The sequence below is a fragment of the Equus caballus genome, chromosome 5 (genome assembly GCF_041296265.1).
Source record: "Equus caballus isolate H_3958 breed thoroughbred chromosome 5, TB-T2T, whole genome shotgun sequence".
Classification (NCBI taxonomy): domain Eukaryota; kingdom Metazoa; phylum Chordata; class Mammalia; order Perissodactyla; family Equidae; genus Equus; species Equus caballus.
The window spans coordinates 38,352,891-38,374,843 of record NC_091688.1 but is presented as its reverse complement, the minus strand read 5'-3'; the positions used below and the strand labels follow the sequence as shown (position 1 = coordinate 38,374,843).

At 53.7% G+C, this 21,953-nt stretch overlaps 1 protein-coding gene across 9 annotated transcripts in view; it reads left to right on the top strand.

Annotated features, from left to right (window-relative positions):
• The window catches only part of KIRREL1 (kirre like nephrin family adhesion molecule 1), a 103,008-nt gene extending 82,220 nt beyond the window's left edge, over positions 1-20,788 (top strand). For 3 of the 9 annotated variants that reach the window (XM_023640931.2, XM_070266950.1, XM_023640929.2), the window contains exons 3-15: positions 210-359; positions 5,797-5,954; positions 8,054-8,204; positions 9,181-9,286; positions 9,435-9,583; positions 9,787-9,914; positions 10,576-10,750; positions 10,831-10,931; positions 12,450-12,648; positions 13,794-13,901; positions 14,055-14,194; positions 14,813-14,890; positions 15,145-20,788. In XM_023640931.2, the coding sequence (XP_023496699.2) occupies positions 210-359; positions 5,797-5,954; positions 8,054-8,204; positions 9,181-9,286; positions 9,435-9,583; positions 9,787-9,914; positions 10,576-10,750; positions 10,831-10,931; positions 12,450-12,648; positions 13,794-13,901; positions 14,055-14,194; positions 14,813-14,890; positions 15,145-15,621 (2,120 nt within the window). In that variant the 3' untranslated portion in view covers positions 15,622-20,788. The remainder of the gene's footprint in view (positions 1-209; positions 360-5,796; positions 5,955-8,053; positions 8,205-9,180; positions 9,287-9,434; positions 9,584-9,786; positions 9,915-10,575; positions 10,751-10,830; positions 10,932-12,449; positions 12,649-13,793; positions 13,902-14,054; positions 14,195-14,812; positions 14,891-15,144) is intronic. The other 6 variants (XM_070266948.1, XM_070266952.1, XM_023640930.2 and 3 more) reach the window with 3 other exon arrangements.
• The last annotated feature ends 1,165 nt before the right edge of the window (positions 20,789-21,953 follow it).

The window sequence follows — 21,953 nt, the reverse complement described above, 5'->3', positions numbered from 1 at the left end:
CATCCTTATCAGCTGCCCGTGGGGTGCCAGGAGAGGGCGATGGGGTTCCAAGAGAGGGCAGAGGGAGGAGTGCTGGCCTGGAATGGGATGTGGACCCTGACATAAGGATGAGAAGTGGGGAGAGGATGTGACCTTGGGACAGGGTAAGCCAGGCTGGTTCCCAGGTTGGGGCGGGGCTCACATCAGGCTCGTCCTTTCTGTTCCTGCAGCCTGGCCACGGTACCGGGTCGTGGGCTCTGCGGACGCCGGGCAGTACAACCTGGAGATCACAGATGCCGAGCTCTCAGACGACGCCTCCTATGAGTGTCAGGCCACCGAGGCTGCCCTGCGCTCCCGGCGGGCGAAACTCACAGTGCTCAGTAATAACCCACTGCCACAGTGCCCAGCCCCCTCTTCCATCGCTTTCTCTTGATGTCCCTGCCGTCCTTCCCCTTCTCCGTTGCCTCCTTCATTTCCCACTTGTCTGTTCCTGGCCTCATGCCTACATGCAGTGTCCCCACGTCTCCCCAGCTTTCCCTCCCCAACTTCTTCTTTAAACTTCTTCCAAAGCCAAGTCCAGATAGAAGAGAGCAAAATGGGCGTGTGGGCAGCCCCTGGCAGGACGTGTAGGGTGTGCGAGGTCTGGCACCCTCTCACCCAGCATGTACCCAGGCCACTCAAGGACTGCGCTCCCCCTTCTGAACATAAGGCTCTGCCCACCAGAGCAGAGGAGTGTTGGGAGGGTGGAGAGCCAGTGCCTCACTTTCCCAGCCTCTCCTGGCAGCCAGGCTTGTTGGTGAGGCAGCTTCTCCCTTCCCTCTTCCTCTCTGCTGCCCCGGAGCCCCAGAAACTGCCCCTTTTGCTCCTTTTCCTCTTCACTCGGCCCCTCCTGCCTTCGCTGCCTCCTGTTCCCCTCAGCGCTCACCCTCCTCCTCACATCCACCTCGAGGCCTCCACAGGGAACGGGGCAGCAAGACTGGAAGGAATGGGCCTCGAGGGCTGACGACTGGGGAGCCCGAGGGGCGGGGGTCCTGGCTGCCTCTAGATGGGCGCTAGAGGAGGACATGTCTCTCAGAAGCCACGCTCCTGCCTGCCGCCCCGCGGGGCACAGAGCAGATGTCCCTCTCTGGTAACACCCGGGGCCATTTGCATAATGAGGGGACTCTCTCCTGCACACAGTGTAGGAATGAGGCCAGCTCTGACTTGCCCCCCACCTCTCCCCATGCCTCTCTTGGGGTACCTCTGGCTCCACCAGCCTGGCTCCCTCAAGCTCTGGTGCTCTCACCGGGCCTCTGCCTTAGCTGTGCTTCCCTCTGTCTCCGGCTTGCTCTGTCTGCCTGTGACCCTCTCTCTTCCCTTTTGGCATCGACTCTGTCCCTTTCTTTTTTCCTGCCTCCATTTGATCTGTCCTGCTCCCTCTTTTCTCTCCCCCAACCTGAAATCGTTGAAGTCGGGGAGCCCCCAGGAGGGATGGGAGGAAGGAGAGAGGAGCTGAGATGAGTGAGTTTGGGCACAAGGAAGATTTTTATTTAGGGGGCAGTGGGTGAGAATGTGACAAGTCGTCCGAGTGTGTCAGGAAGAGGCCTGGGCTGGGAGTCAAGAGACTGGGGCCATTTTGGCACCAAGACCCTGAAGAGGTCACAACCTCTAGACATCAGTTTTCTCATCGGTAACATGGCATAATGATGCCAGCCTTTTCTTAGCAAGTGCCGCTTTGCAGCTCCCTGTGCAGGAAGTTGTAAACTGTGACGGTCTGGGCAAATGTGAGGTGTCAGAATAAGCGAGGACTGGAGGGACCCAACAGCCAATTTCTTTGGATGTAAAGGCCCTGAAGGACTAGGGCTCAAGGCTGGTGGAAGACTTGCTTTTCCTCCAAAAATGGCAAGGACAAAATGGAAAGAATTAGCAAGAAGCAGGATTGAAGTTAGGGAATAAGAGTTAGCTGATCCCCCGGAGTGGCACGGGATGCCAAGACACCATCTTCCCTCCCTCGTTGGAGTGTGTGCGAGGCCCCTGCTGGACCAGGCATTCCGAGGGAGCCAAGAGATTCTTAGGAGACCTTCTCTTCTTTTTCGCTCCCCAACTGCCTCTGTTTTGAGTCCTGAAAGGTACTCCTGCTCTGGAGAACTCCCATCCTACTGAGGGGGCTCTGGTACTCTCCCTTCCCTCTCCCACCCCAGCACAGAGACAGAGAAATAGAGAGAGAGGAAGAAAGGCCAACCAAGCCCCTAGGTATCGCAGGAACAAGGGCTTATAATGGCATCTGGTGGCTTGGTTCAATCAAGAAAGGCTTCCAGGAAGAGGAGAATATCAGTAGGAACCCTAGATGGAGCAGTACCCAGTTAAAAGCTTGCAAGTCAATGAGGGAGAGCCGCATGAGTGGGGAAGCTGACTGGCTTGTTTGGAGGGCATGGGGTGTTGAGGGTATGGGCCTTCCTAGCCTATCTGGGCAATTTGGGCAGATGAGGGGAGCAAGGGTGGCCCCGAAAGTAAAAGAGATGAAAGGTTAGTACAGCTGCTGCTTTCCCCTCACTCCCCTCCTTGTCTCTCCTGAACTCTCAAACTCCCTGCCATCTGCAGCCACATGGAGGCAGTAAGAAGACAGGACATTCCTCACACCCTCCCCTGCCTACCCGCTTACACACAGCCTTTGCTCAGGGCAGCCCAGGGGCCCAGAAATGGGCTGGGCAGAGTCGAGAGTGGGCTTTGCCCAGTGTGCACAGCCAGCCTCATAAACCCCTCACATCTGCAGCCGTACCCCTCAGTGGTCCCTTCACAGAATGGCCTTTCATTCTTCCTGTGGCAGGACTTTGAGAAGCTGCCTTGCACTTGCCCTCAGATGCCGACATAATACAGATCTACAGCCCCACAGCTCCCTCCTTATTCCCAGAGATGACAACGCCAGTGCAGCAGCAAGGAGCACGGCTACGGGGTTAGCGGGCCCCATCCACATCCCGGCCCCGCCATTTCACTCACTCTCCTGTCTCCAAGCACATTTGCTTAACCTCCCTGAGCCTCAGTGCCTTACCTGTGGATTTGGGATTGATGGTATTTACCATGAAAGGAGTAATGAAATACACTTTGTAGTAAGGATTAAGTGAAATCACACGCATGAGGCACGTTAGCTGACGCACGGTAAGCATGCAATGAGTGGTGGAAATATCGTCTATCACCTTACCGTTCACAGTTGGCGTCACATCCTTGATCTCATTTTGCCTTCACAATAACAACCCTGGGGAATAGATGTCAATGTTATTTTTGCAGTTTTACAAACAAGGAAACTGAGGCCCCAGACACAGGTACGTGCTGATAATGCAAATTCACATCACAAATTATAAAAGCTTGTTCATAAACAAACATACACATGGACACATGCCCTCTAACTGATGGCTGAGCAGATACCTCAACAGCCTTATTTCCCTTTGCCCCAGCTACAAAGAGAAGGCTGGGCTAGTGACAGAGGTGACAGATGGACGGTCTTTTCCTGAACAAGGAAAAGGGCGAGAGTTACAAGGAAGGGAGAGTTGACAAGAGGAGAGACCTTCCCCACAGGAGGGACGACTCACATCTGGGTATGGTCTCTCCCCCCTGGAGAAGTGCAGGGCCTCTGCTTATCCAGGACCTTCCTCCCAGGGTGTGGCAGCAAGGCACAACTAGACCAGGGGACCCTGAGTGGCAGCTTTTTATCCATTTCTCTCCACCTTTCACTGCTTCCCACCCCATTTCCCAATCTGTCCCCATCCGGCATCAGAACCAGGTACACCAGCGAGCAAAGAGGAGGAGTCAGGGATTCAGTGGGCAGTTCTCCAGCCAGGAGGTAGAGGCGCTCCAGGCTCTCATCTGGGCAGCAAAGCGAACACATTCCAGATATCACATGTGCCCTGCACATAACAGTCCATACACGATGCCTCACCTGACCTTCACGAGGGCCCCGTGGGTAGGCATTGTTATGTCCCTGTTGAAGAAACTGGGACTCAATGACTTGAGGGGCACACTCAAGATCACAGGACAGGAAAATAAAGATGCCAAGATTTAAAACCAGGGCAGCCTGATGCGAAATTCCACTCTTTTCCCATGCTACCTCTGTGTGCACAAGGTGAGCAGAATGCTGGGTCGGGCTGCTAGTGGTTCCTTTCTACTGGAAACCCCAGCATGGAGACCATCACGGCATAAACTCCAGGACAGCCTTGCCCACCACTGGACTTACGGGCCTCCCAGGCTACTCTCAAGGGTTCCCTCTGAGAGCCCCCTCTGAGTCTTCCTGGTCTTTCCCAGCAAAAAACAAATGAAATCCTTCTCATTTCTGGCCTGATGACCACTAGGTGGACCAGGAAGATTATAATCAAAATTCTTCTGCCTTTATCTCCTCAATCACTTATTCTTTAATTCAGCTGATATCCCTGAAGGCCTGCCATGAACCAAGATCTGGGCTAGACTTTGGGGCTTTAAGAGAAAATAAGAGGGGGCCGGCCCAGTGGTGCAGGGGTTAAGTTCCCACGTTCCTCTTCAGCTGGCGGGGGTTCACTGGTTCGGATCCCAGGTGCGGACGTGGCACTGCTTAGCAAGCCATGCTGTGGTAGGCGTCCCACATATAAAGTGGAGGAAGGTGGGCACGGATGTTAGCTCAGAGCCAGTCTTCCTCAGCAAAAAGAGGAGGATTGGCAGCAGTTAGCCCAGGGCTAATCTTCCTCAAAAAAAAAAAAAGGAAAAGAAGAGGCAGCCCCTGTACCCAGGGAACTTCCAGTCCAGGTCACCTGAGCATTTAGAAGCCCATGGGGACAGGACAGGAAGAGGACCCCTGTTTCCTAGTGTCAGACATCTCATTGATTCACTTCCCTAAGCATTTATCAAGAGCCTACTCTGGCCGCATTCTCAGCGCTGGAGACTGTGTAAATATTAGGGAGACAGGGTCCTTGCTTTTCCGGGGATAGCTGTTTTGGGTGGAAGGGGGCGTGGATAATCAGAAGTAACCCAAACACAAGGCCGATGGTGCTGAGAGCTTTGAGTGACTGGCTGGGGACCACCGAGGTAGTGGTTGGGGGGCACATGGCACGGAAGGCCTTGTGCAGTGACTGGGCGGTGAACAGGCTGGGTAGCACTTCAGCAGACACTGTGAGGGAGAGAACAGGGGAAGCAAAGGCGAGGAGGTGAGAAAGTGCAGGACTTGGCCTCAGGAGCCCTGAACAGCAGGCTGAGGTGCTTGGAACTCGTGCCCACGGCAGTTGGTAGCCACTGAAGGTGTTTGAATTGGGAAGTGGCACAGTCTTAGCTGCTCTATAGAGAAAATAACCTGCCAGCAGTGATGGATGTGCTGGGGCCGGAGGCACTGGAGGCAGGGAGTCCATTTGGGAGGTTGCTGTCATAGGCCGGCTCATCTGGCTGCTCCAGGGCGGAGGAGCAGAGAGGAGCGAATGGATGGAAGAAGCTCTGGGGAGGTAGCCACCTTTCCATGCCAGGCCCCCCAAGGTATGAGCTGTACTCAAACCCCATGATAGCCTAGTTCTTCCCTAACTTGAGGCCACTCCCCTCATCCATAGTGTGTAGGTTTGAGCAATGGCAGGCCGTGTAGAACCAGAATTGGTACAGGCTGGGAAAGGATAACTGATGGGGGTCTGGGAAAGCTGGGTGAGCTGAGGGCCGTAGGTGAAGCCACTGTGGGAGCACAGGTACAGTGACTGTAAGTTAGCAGGTAAGGGAGGCACCACCCCGCCAAGGGGTGGAGGTGCAGAGGGAGAAATGCCTCTAGGGGCAGGGGTTTTGGTCATCAGGGTGGTGCTGGCCGCACCCTGGACTGACTTTGCTCTGCTCTCCCCACAGTCCCCCCGGAGGACACCAGGATTGATGGAGGTCCTGTGCTTCTGCTACAGGCAGGCACCCCCCACAACCTCACGTGCCGAGCCTTCAACGCCAAGCCTGCCGCCACCATCATCTGGTTCAGGGATGGGACGCAGCAGGAAGGCGCTGTGGCCAGCACGGTGAGACCCCGCCTGCTCCCCCAGCTCCTCTTGGGCCTCTTCTCAGGTCACCTTTCCTTTCCCACGTGGGTCTGACCACAGACTCAGGGAGACACAGATGTGAGAAGGGGCCTTAGAAGTCATCTGGTCCCATACAGTTGGGAAAATGGAGGCCCAGAGAAGAGAAGTGAATCCTCAGGTTCATGATGCCATTCAGTAGCTGAGCAGAAACTCAGAATTAATAGTAATAATAGCTACATCGATGAAACACCTAATGTGTGCCAAACACTGGTGCATGCTAAACTCTTTATGGATCATCTCTCTTAGTCCTCACAGGAGGTCCATAAATTAGATGTTATTTCCAACTCACAAAGAGGGAACTGATGGTCAGAGAGGTTGAGTGACTTGCCCAAGGTCACACAGCTGGCATGCAGCAGAGCTGGGGTTTGTACCTGGGTCAGACTGTGCTGTCTCTCTATGGAGTACCTCAACCTCCCTCCCTCAACCTCTAGTTGGCACATTTTCCCAGTCGGCACAACTAAGAGGTTGAAGAGGCAAGGATTACTGTGTACACTTTATAGATGAGGGATTTACGGCAGAGAAAGACATCAGGTGACTTGCCCAGGAGCACATGGTAAAGTTGACAGTGGAGCTGGAATTAGAATCCATACCTCCTGTATGAGGTTCCTTCTGCCAGCTGTAGGCAAGCATATTTGTGTCCTCAGCCCTTTGCTTGGTGCTTTGAGAGACCTGCTCACCTGCAGGGAGAGACTGCTCACCTGTGTGCCTTGGAGCACGGCCCCAGGGAGGACCTGGATTATTAGCTCAGCCCTTGACCGTCTGTATGACCTTGGACAATTCACTTCTCTCGGCCTTAGTTTCACCGTTTGACAGATGAGAATCTGGCCTTAGTGGTACTTAACCTTTTCACTACCATGAACTGTGTTATTTTTTTCCTCTGGGGCTACATGTTTTGAAATATTTTGGCAGCCAAACAAGCTTATTTGTTACTGGCCACTTGTCCTCCACTCCCCTTCTTATGTTCATTAAAGACGATGGAGCTTCAAAGCAGCACGAGGACGCTGGTGTTATTGCACTGGGCTGGTCCTGTTCTGGTCCAGCAAAGATGCGAGTATTGCTGTCAAACCGCGGGACCTAACTATGGCTAATAGTATGGTAACCCCTAGGCAATTTGCAATATGGAAAACAGCCCAAGGCATCCTATGACCGTATTCAGGGCCTCAAGTTGGATACCACTGAGCCAGTGTGAGACTGCACCTGTGAGGCCCTTCCCTGTGGGGTTTATGGTCTGGCAGGAGAGACCCAGCACTGAAATCACCCAGTGCCTGAGAGGCATGGCTGGCTGTGCCTAGAGCAGAGTGCGGGACAGACAGACTACAAGCGCGCGAGTTCAGGCTGGGAGAGTCCTGAGGGCTGGGGTGGCCAAAGAAGACTTCCCAGAAGAGGAGGGACTTGAGTTGGACTCAGAGAATTCCAGGAATGATGCTCAAGATCCTGGGAAAAACCGTACAACACAAAGAGTGAACACCAGTGTAAACTATGGACTTCATTAGTAATGATGTCTTTGTATTGGTTCATCAGCTGCAACATACGTATGACGCTAATACATCGTGTTAACAATAACAAGGGAGGGCTGGCCCGGTGGTGCAGTGGTTAAGTGCACACATTCTGCTTCGGCGGCCCAGGGTTCGCCGGTTCAGATCCCGAGTGCGGACATGGCACCGCTTGGCAAGCCATGCTGTGGTAGGCGTCCCACATAGAAAGTAGAGGAAGATGGGCACGGATGTGAGCTCAGGGCTAATCTTCCTAAAAAAAAAATAAAATAAAATAACAAGGGAAACTGTAGGGTCGGTAAGGAGGGTATACGGGAACTCTGTATTTTCTGTTTAATTTTTCCATAAACTTAAAACTTCTCTAAAAAATAACTATTAATTAAAGAAAACAAAGCCAAACTTGGGGAAGAGGTGGGGCTGGGGGAGGAGGCTGAGCTTCAGGCTGAAGTGCCTCTCCAGCGCAAGCCCAGCTCTGAGTGGGGTCATCCTGAGAACAGAGGAGGGGGCTTTTAGCTTGACCATGTCTCCCACCTTGTCCCACCCCAGGAGCTGCTGAAGGATGGGAAGCGGGAGACTACCATCAGCCAGCTGCTCATTAACCCCACCGACCTGGACATCGGGCGAGTCTTCACCTGCCGCAGTGTGAATGAGGCCATCCCCGGAGGCAAGGAGACTTCCATCGAGCTTGATGTGCACCGTGAGTAGGGTCCTGGGGAGGAGCAGGGTGGAGGGATGAGGTGGGGAAGCACATGTGGGCACCCTTGGAGAAGCACGGAAGAATCCTCCAGGGGCCCCAGAGGGATGCTCACATTGGAGTCCCTGGTTTGACCGTGGACACTGAGGGCTGGTAGAAGAGGCATCGGATGTGAGGCAGGCAGTTCCCGGGTCTAAGCCAGCGTCTGACTTTGGGTGATGATTTAATCTCTGAGCTTCAGTTTCTAATTCTGTCTACCTGCAGAGAATAAAATACAGGTCTACAATCCTTAATGCAAAATTCCAAGCCAAGAGTGGTTTGGTGGCAAAACCTGAACTGTGGGCCCTTTGTAGTATTTTATTTAACCCACTTAATCTGAATAGTCATCTGTTTCACTGCAGACGTGTTAATGTGTCTGACTGTGGGGTGTTGCCCAGACCCTGCTGGGAGTCTTACATAGTAAATGGTCTATGCATCCCATTACCTTTCTAAAATTTGAAAAATGCCAAATTCTGAAACACGTCTAATCCCAAGGATTTCAGATAAGGGACTGTGGACCTGTACCTGCTTCTCAGGGTTGCCAACATTAAATGAGAGTGTAAGAGCATCTAGCATGGAGTATGCTCCCGGGTAGGTGCTCAGTCAATCCCCTCTGCCCAGGGAAAGGTGGGAGTGTGGGCAGCAGTTGAAGAGATGCCCCACCCCCATCCCTCTAGCTGGCCAAGTGAGCCCACACTGACGCCTAGTGGCCACAGTGGGTCATTACATCCACTGACCAATGTGTCCCTTTGGTGTCATCCTTGGTGGTCTCCCCAGCCGGCCTGCTAGAGGCTCCGTGGCATAAAGGTGAGGAAGACAGCTTATTTGCTGGAGCTGGTACACTGCAAACTCAAATTCCCAGATCACTGCACAGTGGTGAGGTCTGAGCGTATGTGCTGGGGACAGAAAAGACAGTGACTTCCTGTCCCCTGCTTTGCAGACCCTCCTACAGTGACCCTGTCCATTGAGCCACAGACAGTGCAGGAGGGCGAGCGTGTCGTCTTTACGTGCCAGGCCACGGCCAACCCTGAGATCCTGGGCTACAGGTGCGAGGGGTGGGGCTGGGAGCTGTCTGGGGAGGGAGAGTGGAGAGGCCCCTGAGGCCAGGAGTGGGGTGCTGGGGAGGGCAGTGCCATCGGACACGGGTGAGAGGGGCCAGGCCCTGACCCCTCGCTTTGGTGCCTCCTCCCCCAGGTGGGCCAAGGGGGGCTTCTTGATTGAAGATGCCCACGAGAGTCGCTATGAGACAAATGTTGATTACTCCTTCTTCACGGAGCCTGTGTCCTGTGAGGTTCACAACAAAGTGGGCAGCACCAACGTCAGTACTCTAGTCAATGTCCACTGTGAGTAGCTGCAAGGGTGGGGACAGGGACAGAGACTGGGGGCCTTTGAAGGGCCTGGAGTGGAGTGGGGGGAGGCTCCATGAGGCTGAGGAGACAGGGGATAGACATGGGGAGGCAGCAGGGCAGGAGAAGGAAGGGAAGACTGACCAGAGCTGACCCCCAATGAGACCGAGACCCTAACGAGCTGCTCCTTTCTACCTCAGTTGCCCCCCGGATCGTAGTTGACCCTAAACCCACGACCACAGACATTGGCTCTGATGTCACCCTCACCTGTGTCTGGGTTGGGAATCCCCCCCTCACCCTCACCTGGACCAAAAAGGACTCAAACATGGTAAGATGCTTGCTGCCTATCTTGAATGCTGGAAGGAGCATCGTGGGGGTCGGGGGTGGGGCAGCAAATAAGCACATTATTTTTCAAGTGGAACCTGGGATATTTCCAGGGTCTTGGGATTTGGAGGAGAAAGACAGTGCTTGTAATCAACCCCCACACTCCTCGCAGGACAGTGGGCTGGTTCAGTGGCAGCGGGAGGGACACGCTGACCTGTGTGTGGGAGGAGGAAAGACGCCTGAGTGGAGCTGCTCCAGTGGAAAGGGACCTGGTGAATGAATGCTGCCTAGGAAGGTGGGGAAGCTGGGATGATTCACTGGAGAAGAGAGGGTTGAATTCTGCAGCTCTACAGAGACCTCCATTAGACACTTTGGGCCAAAACTGCAGGAAGAGGGATTTCAGAGTGAAACTTCCTACTTTGCTTTGCAAGAAAAGCACTAGAACAGATTACCCACGAGGCTGCATCCTCTGTGAAATTACTGCAGCCTCACCTGCCCTCGCCGGGCTCCGCTTTTGCAGAGATGGTGTGTTTAAATGTCAGCCTGTTTAGAGTCAGGGGATGGACCAGAAGGACTAGGGATCCTATTTCCCTTCTGGGAATTCACTTGTGGCCCTTCCTGCTTTCTTTCCAATGCCTCCAATGCGGGGGCCCACATGGACCTAGGGGCCCAGGCCTCCTGGCTCCCCACCCGAGGCTGCTCTCTCTGCCCAGGTCCTGAGTAACAGCAACCAGCTGCTGTTGAAGTCGGTGACCCAGGCAGATGCCGGCACCTACACCTGCCGGGCCATCGTGCCTCGGATCGGAGTGGCTGAGCGGGAGGTGCCACTTTATGTAAATGGTGAGTGGCCTGAGTTGGGGGGCTGGGCGCACAGATGCTGTAGGTTCCAGCTGGCCCTGACTGCATCTTCTTGCTTGCAGGGCCCCCCATTATCTCCAGCGAGGCGGTGCAGTACGCTGTTAGGGGTGATGGAGGCAAGGTGGAGTGTTTCATCGGGAGCACGCCACCCCCGGACCGCATTGTGAGTGCTGGGACTGACGGGGGGGGGGGATCTGAGGACCGCTGCCCCCTGTCTGTCTGCTCTGGCTCTCTCCTCCTGTTCATCTGCCTTTGCTCCTTCCACTTCCCCACGCCTTTTCTATACTTCTAATCCTCTGACTCTGTCCCTCTGTCCCTTTCCCCACTCAAATGCCACCTCCTCTCTTACTTGTTTGTGACCTTGAGGAACTTACTTAGTGTTTTGAACCTCAGTTTCGTCATCCATAAAATGGGGGCAGTTTCCCTCCCTAACAGGGTTGCCGGGAGAAGTAACTGTAGCAACAGGTGTGAAGGGCCTGTGGGAGCCACTTGCTCCATTCATCATTAGTTCCCCTCGGCCACCACTCTTGCTCTCTCTTCTCCCTCTCTCCTGCCCTTTCCTCAGCCTCCTGATCTTTTCCTTGGTCCCCCACTCCCCTCTTCTCCTGAACCCTGCCCCATCCTTCTCCTTCCACCCTACGCACTCCTCTCCCTTCTCCTGCTTTCTTCTTTCTACCAGCCCCCTCGCCGCTCTCCTCCCTCCTTCTTCCTCTCCCCCACACCATTAATTCCTTCCGTGACCATTAACCGTCAAACCCCTCATCACATTTAATGACCATTTGGCTAACTCCAGGGCTGCCCAGGGACACTTCATTACCACGGCCGCCCGGGCAGCAGGCGGCTCGGCTCCCGGGGGCTTTCCTTGCAGATCTAGGAGGATTGATCCCTGGAAAGGAGCCAGTTGTCAGCTGCTCCGGCTCCCTTGGGCTCCACTCTGAGGGAGGGGTCATGAAGGGGGCATACCCCGGCTGGGAGGTCAGGGGTGGAGGAGCCTGGGGATCCCCCTCTCCGATGATAACTCCCACCCACTGTAAGAGTCTGTGGATGGGGCTCCAGAGCCAGCCGGGTGGGTTCATGTGGGGTCGGCTATCAGTTGGCTAAAGGTAAGGTTGAAGATTGAGTTATGTTTAGTTAGAATCTCACACTGTCAGAGCTGGAAGAGAATCGGCCTCTCATTTACAGATGAGGAAACTGAGGCCCAGAGAGGGGAAGGGAGGCCACACAGGGACTCAAGCAGAGAGCCAGGCCCAAAGCCCAGTGTTCTTGCCTCCCCATCCAGGACTTTTTCTCTGACATCAGGGGTTCCCAAGTGTCAGCTCATTGGATCAGCTGCACCCATATCACATGAGATCATTATAAAAATAGAGATTCCTGGACCTCTTCCCTGGAGAGTCATTTTTAGGAGATAAGCCCCAAGAATCTACATTTTAAAGATATCCCTAGGCATATCTGCATGTTCCTGGCATAAGTCTCAGTCATGTATGGGAGACCCTGCTTCTCCTAGACTAGAGACTCGTTGCCAAGGTATGAGGCAGGAGGTGCGACTTAGGTTTGTTACAGAGTGAGTGCTGGGCTGGGCCCAGGGGTACCCAGGACACATGGGGTGAGCATGCTTTGAGGGTAGGTCAGGTGTTCCTGCCACCTGCCCCTTCCTTACCTCCTCCTGCCCTTCCCACCCCAGGCATGGGCATGGAAAGAGAACTTCCTGGAGGTGGGGACCCTGGAACGCTATACAGTCGAGAGGACCAACTCGGGCAGTGGGGTGCTGTCCACGCTCACCATCAACAACGTCATGGAGGCCGACTTTCAGACCCACTACAACTGCACTGCTTGGAACAGCTTCGGGCCGGGCACGGCCATCATCCAGCTGGAAGAGCGAGGTGACCAGCAGGGCAGCCCGGGGATTCTGCCTCCTCTTCTCTCCTGGGACAGGGCTCAGAAGGAGACAGCTCTCTGTTGGGCCTTCCCACCAGAACCTGGGGAAATCCACTCGCTTCTTTAAACATTTATTGGGCATCTGCTGTGTACCAGGCCATGCAGTAGGGGCTGTAGGGCCAGATGTGAACAAGACACAGTCCCTGGCCTCAAGGAACTCTCAGTTTAGTAGGGGAACTTAGAGAGTGGCAGCAAATGACTTCAGATGGAGAAAAGTCAAACGATCTGTGGAAGGGAGTAACACACCCTACCTCACCCGGATGGTGTGAGGATTAAATGAGAGAGTATTTATAAAATACTGACATAGAATAGGTGACCAGTAAATCTTGGTTCCCCACCCCTTCAAGAATCCTTAATCTGATAGGAGAGACACATTCCCTCTCTTCAGGCACTTCTAGCACGACGAAAGAGGCATTAGCTGTGACTTTTGGAAGCTCCCAGTTCTGATGAGAGAAAGACAGCTTCTTTTTTTGTTGTTTTTTTAAGAACCAGCCCTTTGACATGAGAGATGGGGAAAAATAACTGGGGGTCCATCAGTTCTGTCTTAGCTGAGGGTGCCAGCAAGGGGCTGGTGGGAGGATCAGAGGACACAGGACCCAGCAGGGAAGGCTTTCCGGAGGGGAGGAGTCTTAGGCAGATGGGATCCATCCAGGACTGCAGGAAGGGAGAGAAAGCTGGAGGCAGGGCTGCCAGGTCCTCCTCAGCTCTGAGGCACAGGGGGAACCAAGGAGGACTGTTTGAGCCTGGGAGGGTAGGTGCAGATGGGGCCATCACGGTGGTGTGGATGGGGAAGGTGGTCAAAGAGATCGGAACACAGATGGCAGATCGGAGAATGTGGAGACAGTTGACATCAACCAAGGGCCCAGCCCAGCAAGGAGAGACCAAGCCCAACAGACAGGTGGGTGGCAGGAGAGGGTCACATGGACCATCCAGGCCAGGGTGAAGTTGGTGCCCCAGCTGCAGGGATGAGATGTGATCACGACCCCAACTCTGATCAAGCTGAAGCTCACAATCCAGGGGTGCCAGTAAAGCTGTGGCTGGCCCGTGTGACTCCATGCTTACCCTCCTCTTTTTCTTGCCTCATCTGAAGAGGTGTTGCCCGTGGGCATCATCGCCGGGGCCACCATCGGCGCGGGCATCCTGCTCACCTTCTTCTTCATCGCCTTGGTGTTCTTCCTCTACCGGCGCCGCAAAGGCAGTGAGTATGGCCCCTCCTGTCCCTCCAGGGCCCCCAGCAGGCAGTGCCAGGAGGAGCGAGGGGATTGGACTTTCGTTCCCCAGCATAGGTGGGTCCAGAAGTAGCTACTGCAGAGGCTGGCAGAAAGCATCCAGGCTGCCTCCCCCATCCCAGGTCGCAAGGATGTGACCCTGAGGAAGCTGGACATCAAGGTGGAGACAGTGAACCGTGAGCCACTCACGATGCATTCTGACCGGGACGATGATACCGCCAGTGTCTCCACAGCGACCCGGGTCATGAAGGCCATCTACTCGGTGAGGGTCCTGCTCCTCCCTGGCCCACTCCCCAGTTCACACTCTTGGGACCCGCCCACCCCAGCACTGTAATAGCCACTGTCACTCTCACCTCCCTCAGTCAGTACCTTGGTCCTGCCACACACGCACACACGTGCTCATGCTCTCATACATACATGCATGCACATGCACACACATGCATATGCACATGCTCACGCACAAACTGACACACATGTGAGTGTGCACACACGCTCCCCAGGCTAATTTCCCTCCAGCAGAGGATAGGCAGGTGGGGCCCCCATAGGCTTCCTGTCCTTCCCCCACAGAGTGTCACATTGGAAACCCTGGAAGTTTTCTGGTCCAACTGCCTCATTGCTCAGATGAGGAAACAGTCCCAGAGAGGGGCAGCGACATGCCCAAGGTCACGCGTGTTAATGACAAAATTGGTGCTACCCGGGTCTCTGGCCTCTTTCTGCCACATCCCAGAGCCTCTGCTGGGAGAGGACACAGAACTCAAGCCTGCCGGTGACCCCAGACCCTTCCCTTTAGCAGGTGGCCTCTGGGTGAGCAGATGGGGTGGGCAAAGGGGCCAAGAACAGGGCCTCTGTCTCCTGATGCCCCATTCCTGCTGCTCTGCAGTCCTTTAAGGATGATGTGGACCTGAAGCAGGACCTGCGCTGCGACACCATCGACACCCGGGAGGAGTATGAGATGAAGGTGGGAAAGGGGGAGGGGCCAGGGCAGAGGGCTGGGTGGGCACGTGGGGCTCCGAGGGCCTCAGGGTGGAGGTGAGGGCAGGCGTGGGGAGGAACGGTCAGGAGGTTTATTGAAGGAACAGAGGAGGTGGAGAGGTACTGGCTGAGAACACAGGGCAGAGCAAGTGGAGGAGGCTCAGAGGGCCATGCGAGACTTGACGCCCCTCCCCCAAGAGGGAGATCCCTCCTCCATCCTCTTCTCTCATTGCCCCCCAGGACCCCACCAATGGCTACTACAACGTGCGTGCCCACGAAGACCGTCCGTCTTCCAGGGCAGTGCTCTATACTGACTACCGTGCCCCCGGCCCTGCCCGCTTCGACGGCCGCCCCTCTTCCCGTCTCTCCCACTCCAGCGGCTACGCCCAGCTCAACACCTACAGCCGGGCCCCGGCCTCCGACTACGGCCCTGAGCCCACACCCCCAGGCCCTGCTGCCCCAGCTGGTACCGACACAACCAGCCAGCTGTCCTACGAGAACTATGAGAAGTTCAATTCCCATCCCTTCCCCGGGGCAGCAGGGTACCCCACCTACCGACTGGGCTACCCCCAGGCCCCGCCCTCTGGCCTGGAGCGGACCCCGTATGAGGCGTATGACCCCATTGGCAAGTACGCCACTGCCACTCGGTTCTCCTACACCTCCCAGCACTCGGACTACGGCCAGCGGTTCCAGCAGCGCATGCAGACTCACGTGTAGGGGCCAGAGCCTGGCTGGGGCATCTCTGCGGGGCAGAGGAGAAGGCTCTCACAGCTGTTCCCTGATATTCAGGGGCATTGCTCGTTGCTCCCGTCCCGGACCAGCCTTCCTCCTCCCGCCGTGGCAGGTGGGGAGCAGGTCTCCCGGAAACACCCCGTCCCGAGGATGGTGCTCCGTGCACGCCCCAGCCTCCTGGGCCTGCCCTTCCCTCTTCTTCGGGAGGACGTGTCTCTTCTGACCTGCGCTCTCGCCTGGCCCCAGTATGGGGACAGGGAAAGTGAAGGTTGCGGAGAGCAGAGGGGGCACTTTTAGCATTCCCTTTCAATCCCACCCCTCTGGTCTCCCATAAGTGGACGGGGTGGGGGTGCGGGGGGTGTCAGTGGGGATGAGCAGGCTTTGGCCAGGGGACATGAAGTGTGGGGGTGGGTGGCTCTGGCGCAGACAGGTGGAAACAAGACAGCCTGGCCAGTCCCTCTGTCGTCTGCATCCATGCCCGGGGTGCATCTCTTCCTCCTCGGCACTGCAGAAGGGACCTTGGATTTATCTTAGCTCTGTCTGCAGAACAGCCCTGGCACTGAGTTCAAATCCAGCCCTTATTCAGCTGGGATTAAAATGCCAGTCATCCTGGCTGCCGGCTATGGACACCTGTCTGTCAGCCTGCGGAGGGATCCATGGATGTGCAGGTGCATGACCCCCTTTCCGGCCCCTCTACGCTGGGCCAGCCAGATAAGTCAGGGGGTCCTGGTGGAAAAAGGAAAGGTCAGGCACCATATCCTGATTCACCAGCAAGACAACTGTGTGCTACATAGCAGTTTCCAGAACCCACATTAGAGGGAGCCCACCCAAGCCCCCTTCTCTCCCCAGTCTGTCCCACTTCCTGGCTTTAACTCTTGAGCCTGCCTGGGGAGTGGTGGGGTGAGGGTGGGGGGTGCTATAAGCTATTTTTCAAAGACAACAAAAAACAATGAAAACCTCATTTGGAAAAAACAAAAAAAACCCCAAAAAACCTGTAGAGATCCCCTCACCCAAATACAAGTCCCAGTGGAAAGGAAAGGGAGGCACCTGTTCTCCACCAGATTGCTAACACCTTCCATTACACTTTCCATCCCCAAGCACTTTGAATCCATTTTTAAACATTAAGGTAGGGAGACCTGTCACTGGATGGGCTCTGAGAGGCTTAAGGAGGGGCCTGGCTCTCAGACTGCTGTCCTACCCCAGGGTCCACCAGCTGGTTAGAGAGGCCACCTTCCAGGGGACATGGGAGATGTTCTCTTGAGACAGGTTTTGGTTTGTTACGTGTCTTTTTTTTCCCCTTGGACCAATCAGATTCCCTCTTCCACTTTCAGTGCCTTGAGTGTCCAGCTTTGGTCGACCGGCCCTGTGTGAGTGGCTGTGCAGACAGTGGGTATTGTGAGCCCCAGACACACTGTCAAGTGTTGAAGCGTTTAGGGATAGACAGATGAGGGGGCCTGGGGAGGAAGGGCTGACCAGGTAAGGTGGCACGGAAGGGCACTGCAGGCAGTCATGGCCCATGCTGCCCCCCCACACACACACACACACATATAGACACGTGCACATACCCACACACATTCCACAGAGGCCATTCTTAGGCACTACCTTCCGACCAAAGAACCGGCGCTCCAAAGAGAACTCGGACCCCAACCCTGGCGCCCCTTCCCAAGCAGCAGGGTCTGGAGTCGGCTGTTCCCCTCCTCCAGACTCGCTCCCCGACGGGCGGGGCCTCAGGTGCAATTCCCAGAATGCGCCTTGCCCTTTCTCATGGTCACCATTCATTAGTCATGTTCGCTTTAATGAGTTACATGCCTATCAGCCACGGGCCATCACCACCCTTGCGGATGGGTCTGCGGGGTGACATTCCTTGCCATTCCCTTGCTGGTAGGGAGCAGCTCCAGTTCCAGCCTCGCAGGCTGCCTCTGCGTCCTGCTCCGTCTCAGCAGGGGCCCGTACCATGGACTGGCCCTTCCTGAGGCATGATGCAGGCTTGCAGCTGCAGTCTGCCCCTGCACCTGGAAGCGGACACCTTCCTGCGGAGTCCTTCTATGTGAGCTCAGTGAGAAGGTCTGTTAAGGATGGAAGGTTGCTGTGCAAATTCATGCATATTTTGATTATTTTCACCGAAACCAGAAGCCATGGGTAATCTAAACAGTTAAAGTCTAAAGATAATGGCTCTTTAAACAGGGGTATTCCCCAAAACATTCATTTTTGTTTAAGGTTTGGCCAGATTCTGTTTCCTCCATTTTTGTTTAAGTGCTGGGCCCATTCTGTTGAAATGAAGGAGAGGAGGGGCCCAAGGTCACTAGGTAACATTCAGTTGATGCTGTAGGGACCATTGGTTTCCTGGGGCCTGATACAGAGCCACCTCACTGTTCTCTCTTCTTTAGCACATTAACGGGCACCTCCTGAGTATCAAGCAAGCGCCGTGCACGGCACAGACAGCAACCAAGGCCGTCTCTGCCCTCTGCAACTTGCACTCTGGTCTGATCAGAATCTGAACTGGGCCCTACTTGTTAGGCCAAATGGAAGAGCTTTTCTGGGGGAGTGGAAGGCGCCCTTGAATGTAGAACTTTGTTGTCTAAGGCTGACATCCTCCAGCAGGGTGCCTCGGTACTAGATGTGGTCACCTTGGTGATCCTGACCGCCTTTGACATTCTTGTTTTGGTGAGAAGAGCAAGGGGCTAGGGGTTAGGAGACCTGGGACCCAGTTCTGAAGCTGCCGTTTACTGAATGACTTTGGCCTAATCTCTGTACATTCACTGCCCCCAATTCTCTCACCTGTAAAATAGGGGGAAGGGTTGCACAAACATGGAATTATTCTGCTCTTACTGTATTCATTTGGTGAGGTGGAGGGGCCTGGCCATCCCTGGCAAGGAGTTGGGAATGGCGAGCGAGCAGGCTGAGGGATGGGGAAGTTGAAGGTTCTGTTCCCCCCTTGAAAGCAGCTTTCACCATGGGCTTCATTATCTTGTCAGAAGTCTTGTGAACGAATTTCCACTAGGAACCCCTTGATCCCAGACAGCAACAAAAACCACATCCTAAACCTCAGAGTGAAATTGGCCTGGAATTATCCTTTGGCCATTGGGTAGCTGTGCTGCTCCTTACTCAGAATTCAGAGTTTTGCAAGGTGGCTATGGCTCGGGCAGGGCATGGTGAGTTTCCTTCGCTGTGTACCCAGGTTTCAGGCAACTTATGTGGGGAGAAAGGGGAGCAGCCACCCTCCACCCTGCTCCTCAGGAGCATTCCCCTGGTCCAGGGACAGTGGGCCCCACTCACCGAGCACGGTGAAGCTGCTATTGATGGTGTCTTGAGCCAGAGAGTGAGGTGTGAGCACAGCTGACCCTCTGTCCAAGGAGCAGGTGGGAAGGGCAGCTGGTGGAGGAAATAGTGGGACAGCAGTTTTGACCTAAATTCTGGATCTTATAGAGGTTCTCGTGATTCCGGGTGTCCCATGGTCTCTTTCCTTGTGGAGGGTCCAGCCTGCATCCTAAATCCTGGACCCCTCAAAGTCCAGCCACAGAGTATACATGAAGCAAAAACCACAATAAGGCAGAAAGGAAAGTGGCCAGGAATGGGAGCAACACTATGTTCTCACAAATGTCTTGCTTGGGATGAAAAAGTTTAATTTGACCGCCCTGTCTCCAGGCACCGTGCCCTCTCATCCCTGCAGTGGCTGCATTCTTCGTAATTTTGGAGGCAGCCTTCTCTGCATCAGAGGATGGAGCACACTGCACTAGAGTCTCCTCTGCCTTTGTGCCCTCTCATTAAACAGTCGGCGTTCTGTCGGGAGCCACAAGGCCTGGGCTCCTTAAAATGGAATCATAGGGTCTCTCAGTATACTTGACCTATGTCCATAGCAATGTTGGGCCATTTGGGTTTGAAGAAAAACACATGAAAGCCAAGACCCCAACTGGACTGAACTGGCTCAGTCACTGCCTCACTCTGGTGTGAGGACGGTTCTGTCCCCACTCCTGCACTCCCACACTCCCAAGGCCACCTGGGCCTCAGAAACCCTGGCTTCTCTACCATTTTAGTGCTGTGTGTCCTGAGCCAGCTCACCGCTCTGTGCCTCTACAGGCCCTTCTGCATGTTGAGGGAATCACCTGAAAGGCATTAGTAAAGTTCATGACCCTGGTGGGACCAGTGAGGATGTGATAATAGAACATTGAAGTGCACAGACCATGGGATGTAATTGGAAAGGCATTTATTTTTGTGAAGAGGCTATAAAATTAGCATTTAAATATCCACATTCCCTTCTCTGCCTCCCCATATGCCCCCCATGATATCTCTCCTCTCCTGGAGGCCAGCCTCTTTCTGAAAGGCATTGGCTTCACCTTGATCAGCTTGGCCCTGACATTCCACCTCTGGGCTGGTGGAGAGGATGGAAAGATGTGTGGCTTGGGAGATGGAGAGATGGGGCTGGAATCTCATTTTTCTTGCATCACTGTGAGGGAGCTCCAGGCCCTGTCCCTGGAGAAATAATTGCTGCGCAGAAGTCATAGGCCATACTGGGCAGTTCTGGTACAAGCCTGCCCTTAAAAATAATAATAATAACTCCATTTGCATAGACCTATCACTCATTCCTACCAGTCTCCTTTGCCCACTCCTGGCTTTTTTGCTGGCCCCAATCACTGGCCTTTTCAAGAGCTGGTGGGCCGTGGGCTCTTCTGTTTGCTTCTGGAGGTCTTCGGATGCTGACCCTGGGAACATCCCTAACTCTGGGGAGAGAGCAGCTAGGTTGCCAATATAATCAAACTCTCGACACAATCTTGTTAGCAATAGAGACCCGGAAGATTTGGCTGCCTCCAATTTCACCAGAAAGAGGCCCAGGGCTCCTGTGGTCATATTTTCTACCCAACTCTTCTTGGGATTACAACCGCCACTTCTGGCTCCAGTTGACTTTTCTCCACCCAAACCCCAATAATAAATGGATCCATGATGATAAGAGAAGAGAAAAAGATAATATTTTTGTTAGGACAAACCATCGTAGATTTTTAGCAATGTGTATCTGTGTGTCCCTCACACCTTTTCCTATTCTACCTTTTTTTCCTTTTTTTTAAATATTATGTACTATATTTTTAGTCTCAAACACACTATATATTATATATATTTAATTTTTTTATATATATAAATATAAATGTTTTAAAAAGTGCCATGTTTTGTGTTATTTAATGCATGAGCAGTTCTAGTTACTTAAAAGCTTGCCTGATTTGGGGTGAAATGGTCCAGATTTGGGGAAAAGATAACAGATTTTGGGATTGAGATGCAGAGACTATATATTTGTGTCATCTCCAGGCTGTGGGGCAAAGGTGTTTTATTCAGTCTGTGACTGTTACAGAACCCTGAGGCCGATTACAGCAGTTTAGGGACAAACAGCTGGAGGCTCCATGCTTTTGGAACACAGCACCCACATGTTCTGTGCCAAATCTGATTATGAGATGGGAAGGGGGGAGACTGAATCTGGGATCCAGATCCCAAAGGAATTGGGAGTGGGAATGTGAGCAGGTTTGGTTTCATTTATTAAAATGCAGTAATTTAGGTAAAATTTCCCAAGTTTCCAACCTTTTGAACTTAGAGTGAAATAAAATGAAAAAGCAGATGATGCACAGTACACATACGCAGAGGCCATCCAGCTAAGAAATTCTAAATTCTCTGAGGTTAGAGGAGTTGGTAAGGATTTCACTTTGCTCGTTTCATAACAGTTTGAAGATAACTGAAAAAAAAAATGTTTTCAGATAATATTTTTGAAAGGCCTAAATCATTAGAAAAATACAAGGGTTTCTTGTTTTCCTCATCCAATTAGCCAAGCCAACTAAAGACGGTCCACAGTAGCCTTTTTTACACAAGGGACACAAAACAGACAAAGTTAGGGATGTAAGAGCTGAAAAATAGAGATAATGTGACCCATTTCCAAGAAGGTTGGAGGTCACCGCCCAGAACTACCACGAGGGAGGGGCAGGGCACAGTGGGGGCTGCAGTGGGAAGCGAGTGTCCAAGACTAAGAACGTACAGGTAGCTCAAGGCAAGGCCAACCTGGATGGGAATGAGAGGGCCAGGTGCAGGATGACTCTTGTGGACGCAGCCAGGTGAGCTGAACCCACATAGGTGAAACACAGCGTGATAGTTGGGATCCAGACACAAACAGAATAGAGTGAAAAAAAAAATAAAGAAGCAAATTTGTGCAAACATGGAGGCCCGGATGAATTCTGATAGGCCAAGTAGTGTTGAGTGGGGTGCTTCCTGTGCCATCTGTCTGCTTATGATGCTGTTTATTCCTCTCTGCATCCCCAGAGCCCGGCACAGGGCCAGCAGGCACT